This window comes from Corticium candelabrum, chromosome 10, assembly GCF_963422355.1.
Source record: "Corticium candelabrum chromosome 10, ooCorCand1.1, whole genome shotgun sequence".
Lineage (NCBI taxonomy): Eukaryota > Metazoa > Porifera > Homoscleromorpha > Homosclerophorida > Plakinidae > Corticium > Corticium candelabrum.
The window spans coordinates 2,380,460-2,397,280 of NC_085094.1; the positions used below are offsets into that span (position 1 = coordinate 2,380,460).

Here is a 16,821-nt window from a genome sequence, read left to right on the forward strand (position 1 = left end):
CTGATTGTCCTTCAGACGACCAGAAGACGATTTCTCACTGTCTGGTTCACAAAAAACGAATTTGCGAGATACAGCAAAGTCCCGGATAAGTCTTGTAATAGCCCGGAGTAAATGAAGAAATGGAGACACTGTCAACTAAACGTGTTTAGAGTCTAAACGTGTTTAACGTTAAACCTGTTTAAAGAGCAACAAGTGGAGACACAGCCCAACTACTCCCTCGTTATCCAGCATTCTAACCATACTAGTAATTGTTATACTTCACTACTTATTTAAGGTGTGGAACTGGAACTATGAGTCTTATTGATGGATAAGCATAGCAGTTGTACTGGTCAGTAAGCATGGCAGTTGTACTGATCCAGACATAATTCAGAAATTCTGTCAGAACTATCACTAGAATGCTTGTTATACTATTAGCTAAATTGGAGTATTGTGGGTTTGAATGTACTCTTTTATCACTACACAATTGGTCTTCGACAGACCTTCCAGATTCAGTGAATTCTGCATAGCTGTTTGGTACACGTACAGTACGGTTACCTAGATTGTTGTACTTGGATTAATAGAAAGACTGTAATGGTAGGATGTCTCATTTAATCGATACCTTCTGTTGTATGTTTAGACAGGTATGTGTAATAACATGTGATGAAGTTGTATCGGTGGAATTCCAGACTGCAGTGTGAATATGTGTGTATTATTTATGAAACCTCGGAGCAGGACACAACAATGCTGCAAGCCTCTCTCGGGCTTGAATAGATGGAGTTAGGCAATACAGTTAGTGAGATGGCTCTTCTATCACGGTGTAGCTACTAGTGTACTGTACTATTAAAGACATCTAGAACGCTACTAGCTATGGCTGATTAGCTTGTTCTTTACCGTACCCTGGCAGATAAACACAGGTACAGTAGCTTCAGCCTCCCAGACCCGTGTAGCGCCGTTTCAAAATCGTCCATTTTATATCGGCGCTACACGGGTCTGGGAGGCCGAGAGAGATACGACTCTGGGTACAGGCAGAGCCGTATATGGCTCTGGGTACAGGCGGTACATGTACAGTCGAAAAATATTGACATTCCCACTAGGAAACCGTTTCAAACAACACGCTTCGTCCGTGGTCACGAATGGGCTTTTCAAATTTGATGGAGATCTGATGCTAGTTTTGTATAGAAATTCGAGCATAATGTCCGGCAAATTTTAAATTGACAAAAACTATTTCGCACACTGAGGGAGGGTAACTCCACTTATACTCTGCGATGGTAATTCGCAGAGTGAGTGTGCTCGCTGCAGTATAAAGGGTACCACGTTCAGCTGCACATTCGGTTAGCCACGATTGAAATGCGGGGGCGGGCAGGTGGTATCAGTTTGACTCCAAGCACGCTTAAAAATATAGGGACGGGCAAAAGGTGGAATGAAGCCAAATGGTATCATTTTGGTAGCGGGATGTAGGGAAGATCTAAAAGACGTAAATCGTCGTGCAAACTTTGTGGCCGTAAATGAGCACTAACGTATTATTAAGTTGAACTTGAGTGAGTAGCTTAGGCTAGTAACAGCATCCTTGGTAATGGTAGGTTACGATCTAGGTTCCTAGACCTCAAAAGGGGCCCTTTTCATTTGTGACTTTGTACAACGTGCATTTGCACAGAACATGTCTTCACGGTCCGTGCGAATAACCCACGGACAGATCACGTCGACGTCTGCATGATGTTTACGGTTGTTTCGTTTGTTCTAGACTAAATGAAAGTATGGAGTTGCACTCTACGGAATACTAGAGGGGCGTAAACTAAACCAATCAGTTGCTCTCACGCCCCTAATTCGTTCTATTGACTTGTGTGTGTAACAGTTTTACCGCGTAGAAAACCCACTCTAGAGCAATGAAGAAGCACTGGTGCTTAGCTACACCCTCGGCTGCTACGACTGATTTGGCCGGCAACAACACGAAACAGCTACTCCTCACGCAAGAAACGACACGTGGGACGACAGACTGCTAAATGTGCAGTGCTCTAGCTGCTAATTTACATCAAGAACGTGAGGATGGGGCTGGACACATTTTGATTTAATTAACATTTGAAATTGTCGACATCCGTTTCGAGCCTCTTGAGAGCATTCCAAAAAAGTGCATGCGGGCCCTGAGTTATTAGAAATTTGTTGTCTAAAAATGCATTCTACACGTCCGATTCAGCGGCTGTTTATATATTATCATGAGAATGCAATCGAGTTTGTAGTCACGTGAGCGTTGGATTTAGATTACGCTCGACCGGGCCAGACCAGACACTCCCGCTGTGGATTGTTGCTGTGATTCTAGCTAGAGTCGAAATAGGAGTTCCAAACAGGCGTCGAGATGCTAAGAACCTTTATTTACAGCTCGGCAAAAGCTCCAAGAAACGACAGTAAGAGAGTTAAGTACAATGACTTCTTCTCGGATCAGATCCCGGTTTTCGTTGGCTATCTGATATTGGCTATCGCTGTAATTGGACTTGGTGAGGAATTATTTGAGGTTGGAGACGTCAGTTGTTTGTGCCCCGCTGCTTTCAGTCGCGACCAGGTTACTTTCGTCAACAGATATTGCGCAAAGACGACTCGTACAGCTGAATTGGTTCCGTTCTTGTTGCTTGCAGAAGGGTTATTCATTTTGCTACCGCATTTGGTATGGAAACGGTTAAATCAACCAATACTAGAGCAGTTCTTCTCAATGGCCTTTACCATTGATCGGTACAGAGACAAACAAACTGGGCTATTTTCAGGGGACACAATAGAAACAGTGAGGTGTCTGCAAAGCAAATTCTCTAACACCAGAAATTTAGTGTTGAGGTACCTGGTAAAGAACTTCTGTCAAGTTTTAGTAGGATTGATATGTCTCATTGTATCTGGGTTGGTGTATATCAACGGAAACTTTGAAGAACTATTTGAGTGCGAATTTGTTGGTTTTTCTGATTTACCAAATTGGTTTTTAGCTGAAATCTCGGGAGTGGTATGTACCAACTTCAGTGATTTTAACAGCAGTGATAGTGTTTTGCCAGATTTGCCAAATACCAACCTTACGCTCAAACTGTCTACAAATATCACGAGGACTTGCTTGGATAAACCGTTTCAGTTTCGTTGTACATTTGAAGATGCTACCTTTCTCGGCTGGCTGCACACGGCTAATTATTCTATTCTTCTGTTCATATTTTTTGTGTGTCTATACAATTGTATACCGGTTTGGTTCATAGTGCGTTTCAATGATAATATTCAAAAGATAACGTGTGGGAACGTATATGATCTTCATTGGCATGACCTTGACTATGAAATAAAAGCAATGGTTTTCTATTATGTTTGTTCTCGTCAAGCAGAATGGAAAGAAAAGAAACGGCTCCGGTTTTTCTGGAGTGATCTATACCTAATGGTTATGATGCTGTTTGCAAATGACGAAGGGTATGGTACCACGTTTTGTGAAGTGCAGTTTGATATAGAACTGCACAGCTTGTGGGAAAAAGACTATAAAGAGTACGTTACATTTCAAAATCAATTGCTTTTGTTAAGTGACTGTTCAGATTGGGATTATCGCACGGAGAAATTGAAAGAAATTCTAGATCCTGACAACGACGCGTTTTTCCAATATGTAAGAACCAAAAATAAATTTAAGCTGATTAGCAAACTGCAACGTTCTACACCGTAAATCTTATCATAGGATGCCTCTGCTCAAAGATCTGGCGCTAGTGAATATGAAGTAAACAGCTTCTTTGTCATGTGCAGTAAGTAACAACTGTGTGAAACGTGACCCATGTTATAGGATATCTTTTCTCAAACAACTAATAATTATGAGGTAAATTTAAGGGTTTCTTTGCAATATGCATCAAAATAGCAACAGACGTTGATTTTGTGACAGAAATTTGCTATCTTTTCTACAAAGCTTGGTTTTTGGCATCTTATTCACACTCTTGCTAAAAGGAAAGATAAATGTTATTATAAATGTGGTTTACATCTTTTCTGCGGCAGCAGAGGAGCTACACTAAATTTGTCCTACCTTTGTCGCTTCGTAAGTTATACTTTGTTTTTGTGCATGTGCGATATAATTTGCAATTAGAAATGCTCGTGCATACAGCTGGTCTCTGTTGACTTTAACACAAATTTTGATCCTCCACAAAGTTCTAAGCGATCACCCGATCAGGATGCATTTCCTACAGTGGCGTCGTTACGTGACCAAGAACAAGCAACTCTGATGACTTCTACCAAAGAGGAAACATTGTTTCGAGAAGATTTCGGTGCTTTGCAGGTAATTAAAAGTTTAAACAGTCTTTAAACATTTATGTATTAAAGTATAGCAAATGATGCCTGTTTATGACCGTTGGTATAGATATTTACCGTTCCCGACACAATTATGATGGCAAGAGATGCATCAAGATTGTTAGTGGTAAGATGTCTTGTGACTAGCATGATGAGTGTGCACCCTTGAATGTGTACAGTTTGAGAATTGTGACGTTTAACAGCACCCGAAATGTAGTCTCAACAACAATGTACTTTATTCTACTCGTCTCGCTAGTCGGCAAACTAGGCAGTAGCCCCATCCAAATCAGTACTCGTTTGTTAAACGGACATACAGTTTTTCTATTAGGTATACAATTAATGACATCAGAGACAAATTAATTAATTACATTTAAATTTTGCTTTTCTATGTACAAACCATTTTTCTGTAATATGTTATATAGTTATTGGAACAATTGAAAACGGCACCAACATCACGAAATTCGAAATACGATTTTGTTGTAGTGTCTCGCTTGGAACCTCCGGACAGGATAGCCACCAGTAAAATTTCATTATGTCTATTTTACCATATTCTGTTTACTTAACTTCCACTAATATGTCTGTAGCTCAAACCGTTCTTCTTAACATGGCGGACTGCTTTCATGATGATTGCATCTTTCTCTTCTTTTGTCCAGACGAGATAACTTTAAAGAAAATTGTCAAACCAATTCAATTGTAAGTTTTTCATTGGATACATACCGGACGTAACAGTGTGTGATGTTTACCTTACAGTTTGAAACCATTACATAAAACTAATATTCAAAAGTTTGGCAACCGGTATGCTGAAAAAAACGTATGCTTTCGCACGTACAAGATGGATCGAAACAACGCTTTTCTTAGAAATAGACGTCAAAGCGGACAAAGAGCTTCAACTGCTCAAGTCAATGCGACACTTTAGAAACACGAATACGCACTTTGAATTGATTAGTGCGGTGTAGTTGCATTTTAGGAACATATATATCTAGCTATGAATCTGCTGCGGTATGCTGCATGATTAGACAAAGTTTGCGTTTTGTTTTGACTTTTCATTACAGAATCATTGCTGAACCACGCTGTCAAACTGTACCTGATACCAACTTCGTGTCACCGATAATAATAGTAATAGTAGTAGTAATTCTATACTATAACGCCAACTACGCTTCCGTCTGTCTGGATGTCTGTAACGCACCGATCGACACGACGCCGCCCTCGGATCGTCGTGAAACGCGGCGGCCCGGTCGAGTTCGGCCGTCCGAGACGAACGGTCGAGTCGGATTTCGCCCGGACTGCCTTCGACGGCCAGAAACAAGACTTTAGCGGGCTGCAATGAGATGCGCCGGAGTCTGTTTGTTCAATTACTTAACCGAGTATGCCGTTGTGACGTGCACTCGCCAGCCCACGGTATGCCATCCTCTGGTCTAAAGTAGAGTGCAAGATGCAGTCAGAGGATTTAAGCCGGCTCACCGGGACCGCGTGTCCGTGCGTGCGTTCGTCCGTCCGTATGTCACGGAAGTGGCGTCGACGTCATTCTCCATGAATAGATCATGACGTTTAATGTGGGAACAGCCTGAGATTGGGAATGCGTAGTCTGGAGTGTGAAATGATGTTTAACGTAGTTACACAAAGTTGACTCCGCCTTGGCTGCGCGCGAGCTTGTTGCGCCTTCCGGACAAGGGGATGTCTGCGAGCATGCGTGCAAATTTTTCGCCGGGCTTGCGCAGTGCTCATCCGCATAGTTTTCGTTGGCGCCACGAGCGGTGTGCTTTCTTGCTAGCTTCCAGATGTCCGATCACGAACGACTGCTACCGGAACTGTACAACTGAACGAAGCTCAGCTAGTGTCTCTGCTGCAAGCAACAGATAAATAGGCAGCAAAACAAGTCTTCTCTCCGCGAGGTCCATCAGCGATCCGGGCAATCCACCAGACACCAACACAGATCAGTGGGTACGAATAACAGGCTAGTTGTGTTGGTAGCGTTGGCATGCGTCAGAGAAATGCAAGAATCTGGATCTGGACTCGCAAGAGCTAGGATAGGTGGGCCGCAGCCCGCGGCCGTTGCTGGTGACACCGTAGGAGGCCAAGAGTGGTGGGACTCAAGTGCGAGGAAGTATTAGCCCGACTATGAATCATACTTCATAACACACTCCCCGCCACTCGGCAGCACAGGGGCATGACGCGTTAATCGGGGCATGGTCGTAATGACAATGGCGGGAACGGTTGATCGTACAGAGCTACCATCTATGACACGCAAAGCATTGCGTGCCAGCAAAAGCACTCGAGTGTAGCCAAAGTCCGTATGCGTACTAACGTTGGCTGGGCCGCAGCTCGGGGATCGCATCCCTGAGTGGCTTGTCATGGATAATGGCGTGAAGGTAGGGCGTGGCCGTCGCCTCCGCCATCGAATCTCATGGGTGGCACGATCTAACAATGGTTGGGCAGCAACCTTGCTCTAAGTGGCTAACAGTGATTGGGCCGCAGCCTTGCCCTAGGTAATAAGTTAACAGTAGTTGGACCACAGTCCAGAGACGTATATGGTACGCAAGGCATTGCTTGGCAACAGCAGACTTGAGTGTAGCCAAGTCGGTACGCAGTAATTAAGTTAATAACGTTGGGTAAGCATGCGCCCAGGAAACCTACATCACGTGGCTGAGTGGCCTGTCATGGAGAATGGCGCGACAAGGAAGACGGGCCGCAGCAGCCACCAATCGAGTACAGACAGCGCAGACGCAGTCCGCTTTAATTAGCTAACAGTAGTTGGACTGCTGCCCAGAGACGTATAGCACTATGCAGAGTTACCATCTATGACACGCAAGGCATTGCTAGGCAGGAGCAGCACTCGATTGTAGCCAAATCGGCACGCGTTAATTAATAACGCGGGTTGGGCCGCAGCCCGGGTAGCGTACATCACATGGCCAAGAAGCGTGTCACGGACAATGGCGCGCTAAGCAGGGCGTGGGCGCAGCCGCCAACAATCAAGCACTGATAGCAGGGCCGCAGCCCTTGACGGCATAATGCTCTAACAGTGGTTGGGTGACGGTCACAAGCACGTATCGTGTCGTTGGCTTGCCGCAATCACGTTGGCTTTGTCGCAAACATGCAATCCATGGTATATGAAACATCACGGGGGTGAGGACAGTCGCCAGCTACTGCACGGCATCTCAAGTTTATAAAACTCGATCGCTTCTAGACGAGAGATCGGTTGCAACGACCACTAGCTGATTGCCTATGGATAGTATGGCCGCATGCAGCCCCTCGTTGCTTGATGTTAATTAGTGTTGGTGTGTCGCAGTTAGGTTGGTGTATAGAGTCTCACCTCACGGTATGTAATGCAATGATGTGGTTGGCGCAGTGGAAAGCTGTTGCATGGCTGCCCAAGTTGGCAAGCCTGTATCTCCAGAAGTTTTGGCCGCAATGGCAATAGCCTTAGTGTTTGTAAGACAATAAAGTTAATAGGCACGCCCCTCAGATTGCATGGTACTTCAACATCGGTTAGCCAGAGTTGAGAGAGCGTATCGCTGTCGCGTGGACGGGGTCGTAATTTATAATTCATTATGCAAATGATGTGGTTGGGGCCGGAGGGGGCGCGACGAGGCTCTTCAGGATTGAACGTCTGTACTTTCTAGGTTTGGGAGTGCTACAGAACCCGATCGATCTGGTTCATGTGGCAGTAGACGACCGAGAGCAGGCCGGAGTAGATAAAGACCCGACCATTTCGGGAGATCGCCAATTGGTTAGCAAACATTCCGACTGGTTCTCGCTAGCGGAGACATTCTCACCTATTCAGGCGAAATTGAACGAATACAGTCGTTGGAATTTATTGACCCTGCGGAGCTCCTGCCAGATAATATGAAGCTCAAGCGATGAGCCGATTCTGAACTGCCCCAAGGGCAACGGCAGTTGAGGAGAGTACTCGATCTGGGCACGTGGGTGCCATGTTTCGCTACATACGCAGCAGTCCTCACAAAAGCCCACCCCACCGGGTACGCGATCTCTTCGCGTACGCACGGCTTATTGCAAGAGAGGCACGGCGCAATAGAGTAGAAGGTTGACGCTCCTTCGACGTTCTATTTCGCAAAAACGGCTGCTACTAACCCGGCATTGCAATGGGATCAGCCCATACTATCGCTGTACGCAATTTCTTAATGCCAACTCGGTCGGCTGGCCTCTTGTTTGCGAACATTGTTTGGAAGAAGATCATAAGTCTGAGGACTGTGCCTTGTTCACGGCAGCCCTCGTAGTCTCGTACGCGTGGTCGAGGTAGCAAGGGATGGTGCAAGCTGGTCGGGAGGGTGCCTCTTATCGCCGGGGTCACTCCGCAGAAAACGGATACTTGTGGATCCGGGCCAGGATTTGCAGATCGCCCGATTTGCACGAGGTAGAACTATAATCCAATCGGGTGTAAGGGTTATCCGAGCTGCATGTTTCGCCATGCTTGCTTATAGTGTGGCAAGCGGTCTCGCAAGGTCGGCACGTATCGAGAGGTCCACTCCCCCGTCGGTTGGAAGGGAGGAAAGTGCAAAGGTCACGCGTTCCCTGGACGCTGCCACAGCACAGCAAAGCACTATTGATTGCTTTGGGTCAAGCCAGACGCTGACACCGACCGTTGTGTGTTTTGTTTTGTTTGTTCGTTCTTTGCGTTCCAGTGTTGAGTTTACCGGTTACAGAACACTATGTGGCCACTAGTTGTCAGTCTCTGGTCGAGCCGCTTCAATTAGATTTCGCTGTTGGCTTGCTCGTGTTGCACCGATGTGCGGTTCATTAGCATGCGTGGTGGCACGCAGTGCATGGTGCCAAGATACGTGTTAGTACCCGTGACGTTGTGGAATATATCTAAGTAAACAATTATAAGTGCGCTGAATTGACGCTGTCGGTAGCTTGGTCTCCTCTGTTGGCCGTGCGTTTGTTGCAGGTGAGTCAGCCCTACCAGACAATGTACTATCATCGTGCAAGGTGGCTGGCGCTTGGTATCGCTATATAGCGGACTTGCTTGCTTTGTACCAGTGCCGTCCGAAATTTTGCACGGGGTCCATGACGATCTCCGCAACTGTTAACGTCGCCAAGTGGAAAGAACAGTTGTTGTCCCACCCGGACGCCCAGTTTGCTGCTATGGTCGTCTGTGATTTTAATCATGGTTTTAGAATCGGCTTTCACTACAGCAGGTACCAGAGTCGCGCAGCAAAGAGAAACATGAAATCCGCAAAAGAACAGAAAGAAGCAATTTGCTCGTATTTGCGGGAGGAGAGGGCACGACGTTGCGTGGTCGACGCTCCTCTTGGTCCTCCTCCTCCTCCTCCTCCTCCTCCTCCTCCGCATCGAATTCAGAGTCAATACCGCCGGAAGTCAAGAATCTGTTGCAGGACGATCACCTCGACTGGACATCAGACTTGGAGACTTCGGTTTCTTGCCTATTTGCCGCAGGTATAGCAAAGAGTACTGCAGGAACCTACCGAAGTGGTCATATCCGTTGTCTAGACTTATGTCGTCCGTCTGGCCTTTCAGCTATGTGTTGTCAGAGGAAACTCTCTGTCGCTTTGCGGCATCGCTGTATGAAGAACGTCTAGCGCATAGCATCATTAAGTGTTATCTCTCGGCAGAACGTCACTTCCTTATTTTCGAAGGTCGCGGAGATTGGTTTGCCTCTCGGTTGCCTCGTTTCGAGTACGTCCTTCACGGAGTAAAGCGTCTCCATAAATCTCGTCAGCAACGACCCCGTCTTCCCATAACACCGAAAACATTCTCCGTAAACTGCATTTCTATTGGTCACCACGTGCAGACCAATTTTTCGTCGTAATGCTGTGGGCGGCCTGCTGCCTAGGCTTCTTTGGGTTCCTCAGAGCCGGTGAGTGTATGGTAGACTCACTTGGAGACTTTGATCCCACCTGATATCTGCCGCCGTCCAACATATTCATCGAATTCAGGGAAGGTCCACGCGTGGTCAGTGTGAGTATCAAACAGTTCAAGACTGATCCTTTTTTTTGCCGTGGAAGAACGATTCGCCTTGGAGGGACAGGCAATGCGCTTTGCCCATTAGCAGCCGTCCTTGCGCATGCAGCTCGCAGGGGCGCCCGACATGCACCGTTGTTCAGTTTCTGCGACGGTTCTCTACTCTCACGTCGTCGACTAGTGGACAAGTTACTGCAAGCTCTCTCTGCAACGAGGGTGAACGGCAAACTCTACTTGGGTCATAGTTTTAGAATCGTAGCAGCGACTACGGTAGCCGCCAGGAGAGTGGACGACTCTACTATTAGTGCACCGGGTCGCCGGGGCAGCGACGCCTACCACCTGTACATAAGGCTGGACGCCAACGCTTTAGCAGAAGTAACTCGCACGCTAGCAGTTTGAGCAGAGTTACTTGAATACTTTAATGCGGTGTTGTGATTTTTTTGCCGCTACACTCATAGTGCGGCAAAAGCAGCAAAGTATTAAAGAGTTGTTGTAGTACTGGAGAATGTTTGTAAAGAGGGGCATGGGTCGACCGAGGCTGGCTCTTTGAGCCCTTCCTTCTGCTTGGGACGGAGCTTGTTCTGGAGACCCCTGCCTCCTCAAGCACCAAATGAAGAGTATACGGACTTTGGCCGGGCTCCGCCCACTCGTTGTTGCCGCTTTTCCTCTCAGGTCCTGTCAAGGTAAGGAGTTAAATAATGTTACACAAAGTTGACTTCGCCTTGGCGGCGCCTGACTGCCGCGGCTCCCTGACAAGGGGATGTCCGCGAGCATGCGTGCAATTTCCTGCCGGGCTTGCGCAGTTCTCATCCGCATAGTTTCCGTTGGCGCCACGAGCAGCGTGATTTCTGCCACTGTCTCTCCTCTCCGTAGGGGTCATATGAACTCCACGTGACAGACAGGAGACGGAGTCTGGTCTGGAGAGCCCTGCCTTCTCAAGCACCAAAGTGAGGAATATACGGGGCTTTGACTGGGCTCCACCCACTTGTATTTGCCGGTATGCAGTCTGGCATCAGGCAGATATGATAGTCGTCCAGTCAAGGTAAAGAGTCAAATGATACTCGTTCAGTCAAAGTAAGGAGTCAAAGATGCAGAGTAATAGGACGCAGATAAATTGCTATCGCCCATAGAGTGGGGCGATGTGACGTGGCTCGCCAGTCTCTAACGGTATAGTAGAGTGTAAGATGCGCCCGCTGCAGTCAAAGTCTAACTAAAGCAATGTGTATTGTACGATCTAACGCGCGCTGCCGCTGAGTAGATTGAAAACTTGTCAAATGTGTGTTTGTGTGTGTGTGTGTGTGTGTGTGTGTGTGTGTGTGTGTGTGTGTGTGTGTGTGTGTGTAGATTTTGTCTCTAGAGTAACACGTGGACTCGCTCTACAGTGGGATTGTGAGATGGGGCTACTCTACTTTTCAAATAATGGACGAATGGTGAAAGTCAATTTTTCACGTTTTCTTTGCTTAGACGTAGCTACAATCTAGGTTTTAGCGCAATTTCTAAGTGCGCTTGCCAACCACTGTACGCCATCCTCTAATTCCCAGAGTGCTAGATGCGCAGGCTGCAGTCGGAGTGAGCTGGTTCACCGGACCCGCTTCTGTGTGCGTGCGTCCGTCCGTGCGTCACGGAAGGTGCTTCTTCTTCGCAGAAGTGGCGTACAACGATAGATTGCCACCGCTCAGATAGCCACCGCCCATAGGGCGGGGTAGTACTAGTATCAATAATACTAACCTAGTGGTTAGAGTTCTGGTTCTTTGACCATGGTGGCATGGGTTAAATCCCGGGGGGTGACAGCCATATAATGAAACGAGTCTGTTGGTTCTTTCTCACTGTCTATTTGGCTATGTCTGTGAAAGTGTGTGTATATATATATATATATATATATATATATATATATATATATACATGTTTCCGTCAGAGGGGAGTTTTTGTGAGCTGGAGTGGGATCGTTGGCAATTAGTCATTGATATTCTATTGGGTGTGCTGTTCAGAGCTGGCGAAATCCTCGTAGCGCACGTAAACAATAATAGATAAGCCAGCTACTAGCGCCATGCTGATTACGCGAAAACATGTACACTCTGGGACTTACCTGCCGGGTGAGGGTAAAAGCACCACTTACTCTACGTAAAGGTGATGACGACTTAAAGTCACCGCCGTTGCTTAGTGGTTAGTGACAATGGCTACCACTCCATGGTTTGAGGTTGAAACCCCAGTGACGACAGTAAACTATGAAAGGTGTCTCTCTTTCTTTCTCATGTTTCTCTACCTTTGTCTATGAGACTATACGACTTTCATTCGTTGGCCAGATTCTGTGGTATAGGGTAAAGGTTCGTTGACGATGACGTTCAGAGCTATCCTGGTAGTCATTGATATCCATAGACGTGCTAAACCGAGTTCGCGGTCACCGTAATGCCTACAATATATATGGAATTGGCTAGTCATTGATCGCCGTGTGAACTACACAGAAACATGTACCCTGCTGGGCTCACCGGCCGGGTTGTAAGTGGGCGCCCAGATGGGGTAAAGACCCTACTTGGCAAGTTGCCAATCATGGAGGGGCATAACGACACACATAATAACAGCACTATGCGGGAGACGCTCCGTCGTGAGTACTTTTGTAGAGTGAAGATGGTTCTCCGGACCGAGTTGTAAAGTCGGAACAAGATTCTGGCCATCAACGGGTTTGCACTGCCGGTTCTCAATTAAACTTTTGGTGTCATTCATTGGAGGACCACGGGCATGCAGCAGCTTGATCGACAGACCAAGAAACTCTCTCTATGGTGTCCAACATCCTGCAGCAGATGTTGACCGGCTGTACGCTCCCTCCACAGAGACAGGTCAAGGTTACAACAGTTCGAGTCGACGCTTCAGTCTTGAATTGTGGGGCTGAACTGTTACCTTTGCAGCAGCTCTGATCTCTTCATGCAAATGGTGGCGGAATGTGATGCTAGGAGGTTCTCTCATTGAATCCGACGCATGGCCGGTCAGTTTACTGCACAGTTGCAGGGAATTCTCTCTAGGGACAACAAGTTGCAGAGCCTGCACGTAAGTGGAACCATCCTGTATGATATTGTCTTTGAGCAAGCGTCTCAGACGAATGCAAACCATTTTCGCAGGTGCAGCAGTTCTCTTCGTGTACAGTTCTGGAGCTGAAAACATATACATAGTCAGTATCGCCGTTTCACTGAAAAACCACTTGTGGACATGAAAGAGACCCACAGATGGCTAAATCATCAAATCTTCCTGCTGCAACCGAGGGACTGACTGGTTGTTGCTGCTCAAGACTTTTAAGCTCTTCGGGCTCGGTATTATAAGCGCAATATTCTACTTGCAGATGTCAGTCCCACTTCCCGCTTCTGCAGTGCAGACTTAGAGTGCAGTTGATCACATTGTGGTAGGCTGTTGTGCCTTAGCACAAATGGACTACACTGATAAACACCATCACGTGACCTCCATTATCCACTAGGATAGTTGTCGATATTTTAGGATTCCAGTTGAGAAATGGTACTGGTATCATCCTGATAAGTTTGTGGAGACGGACGACATCACTATGATGTGGGATACAGCCATCCCTACTGATGAGAAGATCGGTGCCAACCGTCCTGACATCTGATTTAGAAATACGAAAACAAACATTTGTCTTCTCAGCTGACCTGCTGATAGCAACATCGCTAGGAAACAGGCTGAGAAGTTGACAAAATACAGTGAGGAGGTAAGCCGCATGTGGCAGTGTCGGACACTGGTTGTTTCAGTAATGTTACGAGCGTTGGGCACAGTGCACACAGGTATTGAGGATGGCTAGACATTATTCCAGGTCATCACAATCTGCAGCACTTACAGGAAACTGTGATTCTTGGATTCACTCGCAACCTGCATAAAGCCATATCTTCTGTCTGGACAGCCATGATGGTCTAAGCACCTCTGAGACAGGGTTTGCTTCCGGGTAATTACGAGAGACCTTACGAACCAGACTGATCTGGTTGAGAACAAACCATAATACGCTAAATGAGAGTATACTTGTTTCCGTTGATGGAGAGTTTCTGTGATCTGGCGTGGGAAGCATTGGCAATCAGGAACTGTGCTTTCCTTAGTGGTCATTGATATCTACTGGGCACGCTGGTTAGAGCTGTTAATCTCCTCGTAGCTCACGCAACCAATAATCGATATGGCAGTCGCTAGCGCTATATGGATTACACAGAAACATGTACTTCTCTGGGACTTACCTGCCGGGATGGTGGGACTGCCCAGTTGAGGGTACAGACCCCACTTACTCTACTAAAAGGATGATGACGACACACGTAATAATCCTGTTGTCTGTAGATCTGTGATTAATTAAGGTGCCACCGTTGTTGTTGTGCTGGAGGAATTCCAGACAAGAGTGTGTCAAGTGTATTTTAAATGAAAGCATGCACAGATCGATGCTGCCTCTCTCGTGCTGAAATAGATGGAGTTAAAAGGCAATACAGTTAGCGTTGGCTCCAACATGCAATGTACGACTTATAGCACTACTAGCTGATTAGCCAGTTCTTTGCCCGGGCAAATTAATTAATTAAGTCAATTAGCACAAATTCCCATGAATATGCTCCGGTTATTGGGCAAAACACAAATTCCGGGATAGACTGCGTGCCGTATCTGATTGCCCCTACTTGACCCAGCAAATTAACACAAATTTCCACCTATAAGCGGTAATTAAGCTCCCAGATAATTTTTTCACCGTAAATGCTATCTAGACAGCCAGCTTGGTCATGGTCACTTCGAAGACGTTGCTGCCGTTGCAAAAAACAGGTCTAGCGAACATGGCAGCTATTCGACGGGCATACACTGGCAAACAAAGCTATAAGTAGCTTTATTGCTAAAGAACACGAATATCACCAACGCTGTAGCATTGGTATGCAGGGTTGAGTTCGTGTTCAGTTCTTCTGTAAGAGCGGGTATCCGCCGATTAGGCTACAAAGGTGATTTCTATACCAAACCTCTGTGCTTGCAACGAAGCAGGTCCATGACTACTCAAATTCGTCATTGCAGTGCATGGTCCTCTCTCGAGAAACGCCCCCCTTAAATTTCTCGATGACGTAAACGCTACATCTTCCTGTTCATTTAAACACATACCCACACCAGTCCCGTGTAGACTGTACGAGTCATTGCCCTCGGTAACGCTTCCAGCGATCGAAGACTGTAAGCTGATTGAAGTTGCTCTTCTACCCCTAGCGTTTCCCTCAATTCTGATTGCATTTGCACCGAATTCAACCAACACGTTTCCTGTATCGGGTACTACAAGGGGAGAGTGCCGATTTCTAGCCTCACTGTCCGCCTTGCCCGTTGCACAGCTCGCATACCGTTACCGCTGCGCATATCGACGCTCATGCAGAAAAATTTGCAAACAAGTATAAAAACATTTTGAAAAATAAGAAAGATGTAGGGTTGCCGTACAAAAAAGAATAGAAACAAGACCATGTAAGAGTGTGCTGTGACATCTTTCGTGTACAGAATGACTAAGCAATACATCACCCCTACATTGCACCATTCTAGTACAGTATAAAACACATATTTTAAGGTCTCTAATTAACTATAGAAATGGTGTAATGTAGGGATGTATTGCTCAGTCAGTCTGTACACGAAAGATGTCACAACACACTCTTACAAGGTCTTGTTTCTATTCTTTTTCGTACGGCAACCCTACATCTTTTCATTTTTCAAAATGTTTTTATACTTTACTAAAACCCATTCCTGACCTTGGATCAGCAACTCATCCGATGTGGAGTGTGGAGAAATTCCCGAACGAGTGGAGGTGGGTATTAGCTTCATCCCAAGAGAAATCTGAAAGACCGCCACACTGGCCCACCCACCCACCACCCACCCACCCACCACCCACCCACCCGCCCACCCATCCCCACACAGAGACACACAGCTCACCTCGTAGTATATACATATTAAATAGGATAAACTAGTTGTACGGTATCCTTTGGCGCTTCGCGTTTGTGAGTAAAACGTCCAACAGAGTTTTTAGACGGTCTGCTGAAACGTCGAGTCCTAGCTAGACAATACGTATTTGTTGAAACCCTGTCATACAAGTAAACATGCAAACTTCCTAGTAGTTTAGATTACGTATATAGGCCTTGTATAGCTTAGCAGTCGTCGTTTTGCGATCGTGATCAAGACAATTGAAATGTACAGTCTAGGGATGCACTCGGTTCCGTTGTAACGACAGTGGTATTGTATTTACTGACATAGAAATTGATATCGGCAAACATTGACTATCAACAGTGTTAGATATGCAGCACAGTGTAGTAAAGGATTGATCATACTGTAGTACGGGACGTGTGAATAGTTGACTGCAGGTGGCATTCAACTCATGAAGGTGTTGCTCGCTTGTCAAGAACTCACAATCCCTAGCTACAATACAAAAGGATGGGGCGACGGAAGTTCATGAAGCGTTTTCGTCGCCGTTTGCTCACTTAAACGAATCGTTCTTAGACTCATCTGTAGTCAGACACGAAAACGATCTTTTAAGGTAGGTCCTATGATGAAACATGGTCGTGGGAGGAGAGATTTGAGATTTGTGTGTGTGTGTGTACACCACACACACACAAACACGCACGCACGCACACACACACACACACACACACACAC

General features: G+C 46.3%; 1 protein-coding gene across 2 annotated transcripts; it reads left to right on the plus strand.

Annotated features, from left to right (window-relative positions):
• The first annotated feature begins 2,256 nt into the window (after positions 1-2,256).
• Positions 2,257-5,318, plus strand: LOC134185808 (uncharacterized). Of its 2 annotated transcripts, XM_062653689.1 has the most exons (10): positions 2,376-2,485; positions 2,551-3,589; positions 3,659-3,697; positions 3,761-3,793; positions 3,857-4,006; positions 4,073-4,243; positions 4,325-4,381; positions 4,677-4,773; positions 4,839-4,947; positions 5,005-5,318. In XM_062653689.1, the coding sequence occupies exons 2-10, from the start codon at positions 2,681-2,683 to the stop codon at positions 5,168-5,170; spliced, it is 1,731 nt and encodes a 576-aa protein (XP_062509673.1). In that variant the 5' UTR covers positions 2,376-2,485; positions 2,551-2,680; the 3' UTR covers positions 5,171-5,318. The 2 variants fall into 2 exon arrangements, with proteins under 2 accessions (XP_062509672.1, XP_062509673.1); XM_062653688.1 differs by having other exon boundaries at positions 2,257-3,589.
• The last annotated feature ends 11,503 nt before the right edge of the window (positions 5,319-16,821 follow it).